Source organism: Entelurus aequoreus, linkage group LG09 (assembly GCF_033978785.1).
Source record: "Entelurus aequoreus isolate RoL-2023_Sb linkage group LG09, RoL_Eaeq_v1.1, whole genome shotgun sequence".
NCBI lineage: Eukaryota > Metazoa > Chordata > Actinopteri > Syngnathiformes > Syngnathidae > Entelurus > Entelurus aequoreus.
The window spans coordinates 74,262,448-74,275,368 of NC_084739.1; the positions used below are offsets into that span (position 1 = coordinate 74,262,448).

Below are 12,921 nucleotides of genomic sequence, written 5' to 3' on the forward strand. Positions count from 1 at the left end.
CTTTTTGGCTCCTTGATCAGAGATGCACGTTTCATATTCTGTTCTGCACAGCTATTTGTTAATAAATATATACTGTAATTTCCGGACTATAGCGGCACCGGTATATAAGCCGCACCCACAAAATGTTAGAATAAATTTTTTCCATATATTAGCCACATAAATATATGTTGTAAAATGAGTTATTTACACAGAAATACTTTATGAATGTTTATTTACATACCTTAATTGTTTCCAAACGTTGTCGGTAACACGGCAGTAAAACGGCTGATTAAACAAAACAGAAGTCCACTAGCTCTCCAATCAGCTAAACAGACTCAATAACTCCACAGTGACGTTTTGGTGCATTTACGAAACTGAAACAATACAAAAAAGAATGCCATTGCAAGTTAATAATACTAACACGGACACTCGCAAACGTGTTAGCATATTAGCTCACGCTAACGACGCTCGCTTCATTGCATTGCGATAGCACGTACAAATATGCATGAAAAACACTCCAACAGACAGTATAAGTATGAATTGCTTTAGTTATATTGTAAAACTTACAAACGTTGCCAGGAGTGATGAATGAAGAATCCACACGAGCAGAACCGCTCTGGACGGCCAGGAGACGGAACGGCACTTCTACTTCCGGTTGAAAGCGCTAAAAAGAAGAGCACTGCAGATGGCGCCATGGCACAATAGCAATAACATTACAGCGTCTTTGATTGGTTTAAAAAAGAATATATATATTTGTCGGTGAAGAAAAATCCATGACTTAACCGCACCCTTTTAAAAGCCGCAGGATTCAAAGCGTAAGAAAAAAGTAGCGGCTTATAGTCCGGAATTTATAGTATATATACTGTATTTTTTTGCTTTTGCATGTAAATGTTTTCAATCCAGCAGATGGCGCCATTATGAAACAATAGTGCCGTGTCAATACGGCCAGTGAGTGCACCACACGCTCTAAATAGTGTTTCAGTTCATTATTAGCCAAATAAACACAGTTTTTACAAGATTAATAAAATATTCTCATTCGGTTGTCGGCGGAAAATTTTTGGACACCCCTGACTGAAAGGGTTCCTGTTAAAATGCATCATCCTGTTCAGGGAAGACAACTTGGAATGTTTCACGAGAGACATCGAGACATTTACTTTGACGAGTACGACTCCTGCTACTTTGATGGCATTATTGCATGATTTTGCACGCTTGCATCGCCTCACGTCGCTTTTTATCAACATGAAGTGATGACACTGTACATCCAAACCACAACACGGGTTTTCAACCGTGGCAAACGTCCATTAAAATGTAAACGTAACGGAAGCAAATGTATGCAGTTGTGCACATGTGTGTGTGTGTGTGTGTGTAGTGATACACAATGTTCAATAGACACTTGTCATCAGCGATCATACAGATGCTCCGATACAGCTATAGTACAACATCTACACATCAACTATACATTGTGCGTTTTTTTTCCTTTGTAGTATTTTTAAGGGGAAGAGTCGGGTTCGACATGGTCACCATTACGTCACTGCTGAAAGACAGGAGGCGGGGTCAAAGTGGAAAGTGGGCGGAACCGTGGATACACACTTGCTGTGTCTCAAAGGGCGCGCTTGCGTACTTGCACTTCCCGCGCGTTAAGTGTGGAGCGTGGCAGAACCCGGCAGGCGCAAGACATTGAAACAACGTTGGGAACTTGTTGAATTAGGTCCTGACCTTGAGCAACTCAAATACAACGTTGAAACAACATGCTTTTTGACCTTTAATCAATGTTGGGTTCTGACGTTGATTTGACCATTGAATTTTGGTCATTTCCCAACCAATATTCTACAACACAAATACAACGTTGAAACAACATACTTTGTGACAAACGTCGGGTCTGATGTTGATTTGATCATTGAATTTTGGTCATTTCCCAACCAATATTCTACAACACAAATACAACGTTGAAACAACATACTTTGTGACAAACGTCGGGTCTGATGTTGATTTGATCATTGAATTTTGGTCATTTTCCAACCAATATTCTACAACACAAAAACAATGAAACAACATGCTTTTTGACGTTTAATCAATGTTGGGTTCTGACGTTGATTTGATCATTGAATTTTGGTAGTTTTTCAACCAAAATTCAACGTTAAAACAACATAGTTTTTGACAAACGTTGGGTCTGATGTTGATTTGATCATTGAATTTTGGTCATTTTTCAACCAATATTCTACAACACAAATACTTTCAAGCTACCGGTACATGCTTTTTGACATTTAATCAATGTTGGGTCCTGACGTTGATTTGATCATTGAATTTTGGTCATTTTCCAACCAATATTCTATTTCACAAATACAATGAAACAACATGCTTTTTGACGTTTAATCAATGTTGGGTTCTGACGTTGATTTGATCAATGAACTTTGGTTAATTTCCCAACCAATATTCAACGTTAAAACAACATACTTTTTGACAAACGTCGGGTCTGATGTTAATTTGATCATTGAATTTTGGTAATTTTTCAACCAATATTCTACAAACCCAGTTTCCATATGAGTTGGGAAATTGTGTTAGATATAAATATAAACGGAATACAATGATTTGCAAATCCTTTTCAACCCATATTCAATTGAATGCACTACAAAGACAAGATATTTGATGTTCAAACTCATAAACTTTTTTTTTTTTGAAAATAATAATTAACTTAGAATTTCATGGCTGCAACACGTGCCAAAGTAGTTGGGAAAGGGCATGTTCACCACTGTGTTACATGGCCTTTCCTTTTAACAACACTCAGTAAATGTTTGGGAACTGAGGAGACACATTTTTGAAGATTCTCAGGTGGAATTCTTTCCCATTCTTGCTTGATGTACAGCTTAAGTTGTTCAACAGTCCGGGGGTCTCCCTTGTGGTATTTTAGGCTTCATAATGTGCCACACATTTTCAATGGGAGACAGGTCTGGACTACAGGCAGGCCAGTCTAGTACCCGCACTCTTTTACTATGAAGCCATGTTGATGTAACACATGGCTTGGCATTGTCTTGCTGAAATAAGCAGGGGCGTCCATGGTAACGTTGCTTGGATGGCAACATATGTTGCTCCAAAACCTGTATGTACCTTTCAGCATTAATGGCGCCTTCACAGATGTGTAAGTTACCCATGTCTTGGGCACTAATACACCCCCATACCATCACACATGTTGGCTTTTACACTTTGCGCCTATAACAATCCGGATGTTTTTTTTCCTCTTTGGTCCGGAGGACACGACGTCCACAGTTTCCAAAAACCATTTGAAATGTGGACTCGTCAGACCACAGAACACTTTTCCACTTTATATCAGTCCATCTTAGATGAGCTCAGGCCCAGCGAAGCCGACGGCGTTTCTGGGTGTTGTTGATAAACGGTTTTCGCCTTGCATAAGAGAGTTTTATCTTGCACTTACAGATGTAGTGACCAAATGTAGTTACTGACAGTGTGTTTCTGAAGTGTTCCTGAGCCCAAGTGGTGATATCCTTTACACACTGATGTCGCTTGTTGATGCAGTACAGCCTGAGGGATCGAAGGTCACGGGCTTAGCTGCTTACGTGCAGTGATTTCTCCAGATTCTCTGAACCCTTTGATGATATTACGGAGCGTAGATGGTGAAATACCTAAATTCCTTGCAATAGCTGGTTGAGAAAGGTTTTTCTTAAACTGTTCAACAATTTGCTCACGCATTTGTTGACAAAGTGGTGACCCTCGCCCCGTCCTTGTTTGTAAATGACTGAGCATTTCATGGAATCTACTTTTATACCCAATCATGGCACCCACCTGTTCCCAATTAGCCTGTTCACCTGTGGGATGTTCCAAATAAGTGTTTGATGAGCATTCCTCAACTTTATTAGTATTTATTGCCACCTTTCCCAACATCTTTGTCACGTGTTGTTGGCATCAAATTCTAAAGTTAATGATTATTTGCAAAAAAAAAAAAGTTTATCAGTTTGAACATCAAATATGTTGTCTTTGTAGCATATTCAACTGAATATGGGTGGAAAATGATTAGCAAATCATTGTATTCCGTTTATATTTACATCTAACACAATTTCCCAACTCATATGGAAACGGGGTTTGTACAACACAAATACAACGTTGAAACAACATGCTTTTTGACGTTAAATCAATGTTGGGTTCTGATGTTGATTTGACCATTGAATTTTGGTAATTTCCCAACCAATACTCTACAACACAAATACAACGTTAAAACAACATGCTTTTTGACAAACGTCAAGTCTGATGTTGATTTGATCATTGAATTTTGGTCATTTCCCAACCAATATTCTACAACACAAATATATCGTTGAAACAACATGCTTTTTGACTACATTTATTCAATGTCAGGTTGTGAGGTTGATTTGACCATTGAAATTTGGTCATTTCCCAACCAACAACGTGGATCCAACGTTTGACATCAACGTTGTCTAAATTTACAAATACAACTATTTTGCAGCGTTGTTTAGAAGTCAGTTTTAAAGGACATGTACGTATAATCAACGTTGTATCAATGTCTTGTGCCTGCTGAGAATGCAGTACCCTGACGCTTAGGGATGTAACAATATGAACATTTCATGTCATTAACAATATCACGGTTGTCATTATTATTAATATGTGCTCAAAAAGTACTTATTCACACTTATTACCAAGTTTTATTAAGTAGCCACACACTTTATCTTCTTGGTAGAAGAGATGTCATGTAATATTTAGAGCTGTGAACATACTTGCCAACCTTGAGACCTCTGAATTTGGGAGATGGGGAGGGGTTGAGGTGGGGTCGTGGTTTGGTGGTAGCGGGGGGTGTATATTGTAGCGTCCCGGAAGAGTTAGTGCTGCAAGGGGTTCTGGGTATTTGTTCTGTTGTGTTTATGTTGTGTTACGGTGCGGATGTTCTCCCGAAATGTGTTTGTCATTCTTGTTTGGTGTGGGTTCACAGTGTGGCGCACATTTGTAACAGTGTTAAAGTTGTTTACACGGCCACCCTCAGTGTGACCTGTATGGCTGTTGACCAAGTATGACTGCATTCACTTGTGTGTGTGTAAAAGCCGCATATATTACGTGACTGGGCCAGCACACTGTTTGTATGGAGGAAAAGCGGACGTGACAACAGGTTGTAGAGGACGCTAAAGGCAGTGCCTTTAAGGCACGCCCCCAGTATTGTTGTCCGGGTGGAAATCGGGAGAAATTCGGGAGAATGGTTTCCCCGGAAGATTTTCAGGTGGGGCACTGAAATTCGGGAGTTTCCCAGGAAAATCGGGAGGGTTGGCAAGTATGGCTGTGAATCTTTGGGGGCCACACGATTATATTCGATTTGATTCTTGGGGGTAACGATTCGATTCAGACATGATTCTTGATTCAAAATCAATACTTTAATAACATTGGGTGCCAGTTCTATGGCATTCCTCCATAAAATAGATAAACAGCTGTGATAAATGTGTATATTATTTAAAAGAAAACTGGTTTTGTTTCATTAAAATTCAACATTTAATGAAGGGAATCTCCACAGCAAATATTGGCATTTACATCAACAATATGATTTGCCTGGCTGGACGGGGCAGATTGAAACAAACAAACAAATTAAAAAAATAGATTTTTGAATCGATTAAAAATCCTTACAAATAAGAATTGCGATTCATTTGAAAATAAAACATTTTTGACACCCCTAGTCATAACATTGTTCTGGTTTAATCTGTTTAAAAATGTTTATCTTCTTTTTATATTTTTTTTCCACTTTTTTTTTTAACAAGGAGAGGAGAGAAAAAAAAGTTGATCTTCTTCCGTTTTATTTTTTAAAGTGTTTTTTAATGACAAAAGGGAAAAAAATGTGTTGTGCGCGTTACGTCCGGTTTGTGTCATCGCGCAAATTCACTTCCTGTTGTCATATTGCTTCGAGTATCTGTATCTCTCTAAGAGAGCACAGTCTGTGGGTTTAATGTACACAATTTAATATCTTAATTACTCAGACAGCAATGTGTTTATACAAGTTTAGATTGGGGAATGTCATTTTTTATTAGGGGAAAGAGGTCATGTCTGTTGTATTCATGTTAGCTATTAAGCCATTTGACTTCATCAAATCACGATTTTAGCATCATTTCACTTTTAAAACGGTAAGACAAAGCGTGGTGGGGTTTTACCGTGGTTGATGATTTTACCGTATATCGTTACATCCCTACTGCCGGTACACGGACGCTGCATTCAGAGCGGCAATGGCGGATGAGGAGAAGCAGGTAAATATTGTGATGGATTCCGGGACAGCACTACACCGTGGGCATTCACACACTCGCAGTGTACTTATGGAAGTGCACTGGAGCGAGCGCTCCGTTTGAGACACAGCCAGCGCTAACGCTGCTACCAGGCGTGGAGGACAAGACGACAACGAGCGCCACGGACAAACGGGACGTGGAGCGCAAAGTGTTGCGTAGCGGTGGCAGGCGCACTACCTCGGCGGGGGCCGCGGCTCGTGTTGCGTTTGTGACTCCCTGTCCTTCTGAGGGGATGTGTTACAAAATGAGCTTTACAGGGACCGAGGCGGGCGATCGTTACGATATGACGGTGGCCTCCGTCACGATGGCGGGGTCCTCGATGTCCGCTTTGCTCTGCACCATCCTCAGCTCCAGCTGGGGCGGACTGGGCCTGCGACCGGGACCGGCGAGTTCTGACGGGTGTAGGGGGGAGGGACACGGGGGTGGTTTTAGAGGAAGGGCCAGGGCGCCACCTACGGGCTACTAAGGAGGCTGGTCCTACCGTGAGCGTACGATATGGTCCTCTGGATGACGTGATGCATCACCGAAAATGTCTTCTCGCACGCCGTCTGGTTGGAGGAAGCAGCGAGAAGTACATCATCATTCAGCACTTCCTCGTTACACAAAAATACATCGGCATTAGCAATACAACTTTCAACTGTCAGCAGAACAATCACAAAAACATACATGTCTTTTTCCCCACTGAGCAGCAAAACATGCAGCGGCCATTCTGATCTTTCCATTTTGTAAACATCATAGACATCTTCTAAGGGTACGCAGCATGGAGCGCTACTGCCTACCGCCGCTGACGAGACGAGGGGCCGCCATCTTGGAGTGGTGATCTGCTCCACTCAGTGCAATTCATTTGGCAGGAGCAATGAACTGTCAGCGCATTTAATTAATCTTACCTCACTGAATACCACTCATTTTCACGCGTTTTTTTTGTCATACGTGTAGCTATGATAAAGGACACATGTTTTATTATTCATAGTTTGCTTAACAGTAATAGAATATTCTTATATGCTATAAGTGATCAGACGTCCGAGATCAAAACTGGGAATATAATCCCAGAGAAGGGGGAAAAAAACAGTCAGCTATTTTTAAGTTGAAGAAACAATATGATTAGGTTATATATACATGCATATATCCTACATAAAAATTGGGTTGGAAAGCTAGACTAAATTTAGACTTGTATAATACTGTATAACCACTGTCCATCTGATTGTCTAGTTAGTAGGGGTGTAACGGTACGTGTATTTGTATTGAACCGTTTCGGTACGGGGGTTCCGGTTCGGTTCGGAGGTGTACCAAACGAGTTTCCACACGAACATAAGAAGTAGCCGCCTAAGCTAAAGTCTTAACAAGCTGCTCTGCTTTCTGCCTCTGTCTCCTACACAGCACCCAGCATTGTCCCACCCACACAACCATTTGATTGGTTACAACCAGAGCGGTAACCGCCAATCAGCAGTGCGTATTCAGAGCGCATGTAGTCAGTGCTTCTGCGGTGGGGTTAGCAGATAGGTGTTTAGCAGGTAAGCATCAGGCAGCGGACTCTCCCCAAATTAAAATAAACACCTCCCAGTCAACTACTAGTAACATCACTATGAGCCCGTTGACCTTCTAGAAACAAACTGCAGCTCAGCTCACTCGCAGTACTGGCTTGAGGTGAAGGCTAATTAGCTTTTAGTGTAACGTTAGCTCATTTTGCGGTGTGTGTGTGTGTTAGCTCATTGTGCGGTGTGTGTGTGTGTGTAATCATTAGTAATGGAGCAGCCTAGTTTTGAATGGCAGGGTCCCTGCTATCACATGTTGATAAAAATATAACATTTACATAATAAAAATCAACTACAGGCTTCCCAAATGCTGTAATAAATTAAGCATGATGAGTTGACTTGAAACTGTTTAATGTAGCACTTTTTGTATGTAGAAGAAAAGTTTTGTCATTTTATTTAATCTGAGCAACAACTTGAGGCAGTTTAATGTTGATTAACGTGGGCAGAATTATTATAGTGTTCCCAATGTTAAAAGGATAAAGCCATTGTTTACAAATTTGGTAAATAAATAACCAAAAAATGTATATTTTGTTGTTTTCTTACTGTACCGAAAATGAACCGAACCGTGACCTCTAAACCGAGGTACGTACCGAACCGAAATTTTCGTGTACCGTTACACCCCTACTAGTTAGCTAACATATATTACCCCCCCCACACACACACACACAATCTGGACTGTGGTCCTAACTGTTACCCCTGTTGGCTTTTACAATCTTTATATTCGTCATTTATTTCAACTTTATGTTATTCAAGTATGACATTTTTAAATGTAATTAATTTCATTGACAATCAATTCTATTATGGTCATACTCTTGTGTGCTAGCGGCTACGATTTCAGTACTATTGAAGATCTTTGTTCCTTCTCAACTCTGTGGTAATAATATTTTCACAAAATACAACCAATAGTACGCTAATGTTACATCTTAATTGTGAAAAGTAATCCCCCGATTCCTATTTTCAACAGTCCGCTCATTTGAGCAGGAAAACGCTGAACACCATCTTTGTTTTCTACCTGCCAACTGTCAGTTTAGGCTGCTCGCCGGCTCCTCATCACCACTTCAAGATGGCGGCCGAATTTCTCGCGTCACAGCAGCCAATGCTGCGTCTACTTATAAGATGTCTATGGTAAACATGATGAAGCCAATTCCAAGAATATTCACATAATAAACAAAAAAATGTGTTACAGGGGACAAAGTTTATTATTAGTAGAAGTATTACAATGCAGTGGAACCTCCATTTACAAACCCATTTTTTTGTAAACTTTTCGGTTTACAAGCTTTTAGCATGTGTGATGGAAAACATCTACTGTATGTACCCTTGTATGTCGATTACAAACTGCAGTATTACTACGAAAAGCCCATTCTGACCTTGTAAGCATGACTTAATGTGAAAGTGTCTCCTTACCCTTCTCGCTGCTCGTTTTCAAGGTGTCGGCTTCTTCATTCCAGTTAACAGTGCACCATTGTCTAAACTGTCAGTACGTCCGCTGTTGTTGTGTCATGTGCTCTCCCTCCCCTCCCAAACTGAGCCTACTCTCCCACCTTGTATTCAGTGTAAAAAGAGCAAAGCATTCCTTCCATACTTGCCTTTTAAGTTAAAGTTAATGTCCCAACAATCGTCACACACACACTGGGTGTGGTGAAATTTGTCCTCTGCATTTGAACCATTCCCATGTTCACCCCCTGGGAGGTGAGGGGAACAGTCAGCAGTAGCGTGCGCCGCGCTCGGGAATCATTTGGTGATTTAACCCCCAATTCCAACCCTTGATACTGAGTGCCAAGCAGGGAGGTAATGGGTGCCATTTTTGTAGTCTTTGGTATGACTCGGCCGGGGTTTGAACTCACAACCTTGCAGTCTCAGGGCGGACACTCTAACCACAAGGCCACTGAGCTGGCAAATTTGAATTGCTCAAGCTTTTCAAACACATCTAAGGAACACAATTTTGTTTGACTACTTTATTAGAAAATTTCCAATACACGTCTCTTCGTTCATTCATTTATTTTGTGTCTCGCTGGTAGCCATTTTGTGCCTGCTCGTATTGAAGAGACGGAGGAAGCTGGCTTCGTATGTCAGCAGGTTTTTAATTGTGATGAGAATGGACTTTTCTGGAAAAATATGCCAAAGCTGACTTACTTTACAACCTCTTTCAAGAACACACACACGCACGGCCCCTCCCCCTGATACCCTCCCTTCCCCCCGCTGTCTGCTCTTTCTCTTCTCTCATAAGCTGCTCCTTTGCCGATATGTTAATGTACTATAAGTGGATATAACTTTTTAAAATGGTTAATAGTAGCAATATGGTTGTTAAAGTTATATATTTTTGTGATTTATGATCGTTTGTAAGGGCACCAAAGAGACTTCTGTGGGCAAAAAACAAGCTCTGGCCTACAAACGGCTCCGGACATTCCTGCTATAAATACTCACTTATGATGGTTAATAATGATTATGAATTAGTGATGATTATTAATCGTGCTCAGTATTAAAGAGTTGTGTTCCTACCTTCAGGTCGTTGGGGTAGTGGTGCGTCCACGCCAGCAGCATGGCAGCAAACAAGTCCCCGGTCCCCACAAAGACGGCGTCCACTTTGGGAACTTCTATCCGAACCCTCTGAGTCGTCCTGCTGCCGTCTGGGCGAACTGGAGCGCAACAGCCGCGTTTATTGGCACGCCGAGGTGGCGGCACGCCGCGCAGGTCACATGACACTCACCGTGGCGCTGGCTGCCCAGCGACACCAGGAAGCGGTCTCCCAGCCTGGAGGGCAGGTCGGACGACGTGATGACCACCGTGTCTGGACCCATGGCGTGCAGCAGGTCCATCACCTGCACAAAAACCTTTCGTCAGGAGGAACACATGATGGCAGAAATCAGGCATGTCTCAAATGGAATGCTAGCATCAGTGCACTTTAGTGAGTACACTGTGTACACTTCCAGAACTAAACTGTGTACACTTAAGTGAGTATACTGTGCACACTTCAGTGAGTACACTGTGTACACTTCAGTGAGTACACTGTGTACACTTCAGTGAGTATACTGTGTACACTTCAGTGAGTATACTATGTACACTTTAGTGAGTACACTGTGTACACTTCAATGAGTACACTGTGTACACTTCCATAACTAAACTGTGTACACTTCCATAACTAAACTGTGTACACTTCAGTGAGGATACTGTGTATACTTCAGTGAGTATACTGTGTACACTTGTGAGTATACTGTGTACACTTCAGTGAGTATACTGTGTACACTTCAGTGAGTAGACTGTGTACACTTCATTAAGTATACTGTGTACACTTCAATGAGTATACTGTGTACACTTCAGTGAGTACACGGTGTACACCTCAGTGAGTACACTGTGTACACTTCCATAAGTAAACTGTGTACACTTCAGTGAGTATACGGTGTACACTTCAGTGACTATACGGTGTACACTTCAGTGAGTACACGGTGTACACTTCAGTAAGTATACTGTGTACACTTCAATGAGTATACTGTGTACAATTCAGTGAATATAGTGTGTACACTTCAGTGAGTACACGGTGTACACTTCAATGAGTACACTGTGTACACTTCCATAACTAAAATGTGTATACTTCAGTGAGTATACTGTGTACTTTCAGTGAGTATACTGTGTACAATTCAGTGAGTACATTGTGTACACTTCAGTGAGTATACTGTGTACACTTCAGTGAGTAAACTGTGTACACTCCAGTGAGTATACTGTGTACACTTCAGTGAGTATACGGTGTACACTTCAGTGAGTACACTGTGTACACTCCAGTGAGTATACTGTGTACACTTTAGTGAGTATACAGCGTACACTTAAATTAGTGTACTGTGTACACTTCAATAACCATAATGTGCACACTCCAATAACTATGATGTGTACACTTAAATAAGTATACTGCGTACACTTCAATGACTATACTGAGTACACTTAAATAACTATACTATGTACACTTAAATAACTATACTGTGTACACTTCAATAACTATAATTTGTACACTTCAATGTGTAAACTGTGTAACCTTCAATGAGTATACTGTGTAAACTTCAATAAGTGTACTTTGTGCACTTCAATGACTATACTGTGTACACTTCAAAAAGTATACTGGGTACACTTCAATGAGTATACTGTGTAAACTTCAATGAGTATACTGTGTAAACTTCAATGTGTGTACTTTGTACACTTCAATGACTATACTGTGTACATTTCAATAAGTACACTGTGTACCCTTCAATGAGTACATTGTGTACACTTCAATTAGTACATCGTGTACACTTTAATTAGTATAGTTTGTACACTTTAATAACTATACCGTGTAAACTTCATTGAGTATACTGTGTAAACTTCAATGAGTATACTTTGTACACTTCAATGAGTATACTGTGTACACTTCAATGAGTACACTGTGCACACTGTGTACTTAGTATACTGTGTACTGAGTAGGTGGATGTAGTACTGTCTTGCATTACAGTCATTTCTCATACAGCAGACATTAATGTTCACTTGACATGTTGCTCCTCATGTTAGTCACCATTTTGAGTGCAACATCCTGATACTGACAGTGTACTGCATTGTAGTGTACTTCTCAAAATGCACTCCAAAGACTAAGTGCACTGTACGTGCTCAAGTGCACCCATTGAGAGCCAGCTCACCTCGACCGCGTCTTTCTCTGTGCTGATGGTTTTACCCGTCAGCAGCCTGAAGGAAGCCAACAAGAAAAGATCTTAAAGGAACATCCCAAACTTCTTGTTGTGTTCTTCAAAACTTCCACATTCTACAAGCGCTCCTCGGGCTACGCACTGCCATAACAACGTTTTAATGAACCCTTTTCCCTTCGGGACGTCTCCCAAGCGTGAGGCAGACTCTTCTGACGGCAGTGTGGCAAAGAAAAAGAAAAGTGCGGTCACATGCAGAGGTGATAAAACACTCAAGGTCGGCGACTCGCAGCTCTTTTCTGCCCCCTTGTGGCGGCTCTCTTTTGGGCTTTATTTTAAGTGTAGGACGTAAGGGTGCACAAAAATATCATATCCAAATCGCGATTCTTATTTATCCCACACATACTATACATTACCTTTTGCACTAGATTCATTTATATTATTATGTGTTGTCAACTTTGTACTTTTTTT

The 12,921-nt window shown here is 41.0% G+C and overlaps 1 protein-coding gene across 2 annotated transcripts in view; it reads right to left on the minus strand.

The window, feature by feature from the left end:
- Positions 1-3,610: 3,610 nt before the first annotated feature.
- Positions 3,611-12,921, minus strand: part of pdxkb (pyridoxal (pyridoxine, vitamin B6) kinase b) — a 33,787-nt gene continuing 24,476 nt past the window's right edge. For both annotated transcript variants that reach the window (XM_062057835.1, XM_062057834.1), the window contains exons 7-11: positions 12,448-12,493; positions 10,500-10,611; positions 10,292-10,428; positions 6,742-6,808; positions 3,611-6,652 (exon numbers count right to left, since the gene is read on the minus strand). In XM_062057835.1, coding sequence (XP_061913819.1) covers positions 6,537-6,652; positions 6,742-6,808; positions 10,292-10,428; positions 10,500-10,611; positions 12,448-12,493 — 478 coding nt within the window. In that variant the 3' untranslated portion in view covers positions 3,611-6,536. The remainder of the gene's footprint in view (positions 6,653-6,741; positions 6,809-10,291; positions 10,429-10,499; positions 10,612-12,447; positions 12,494-12,921) is intronic.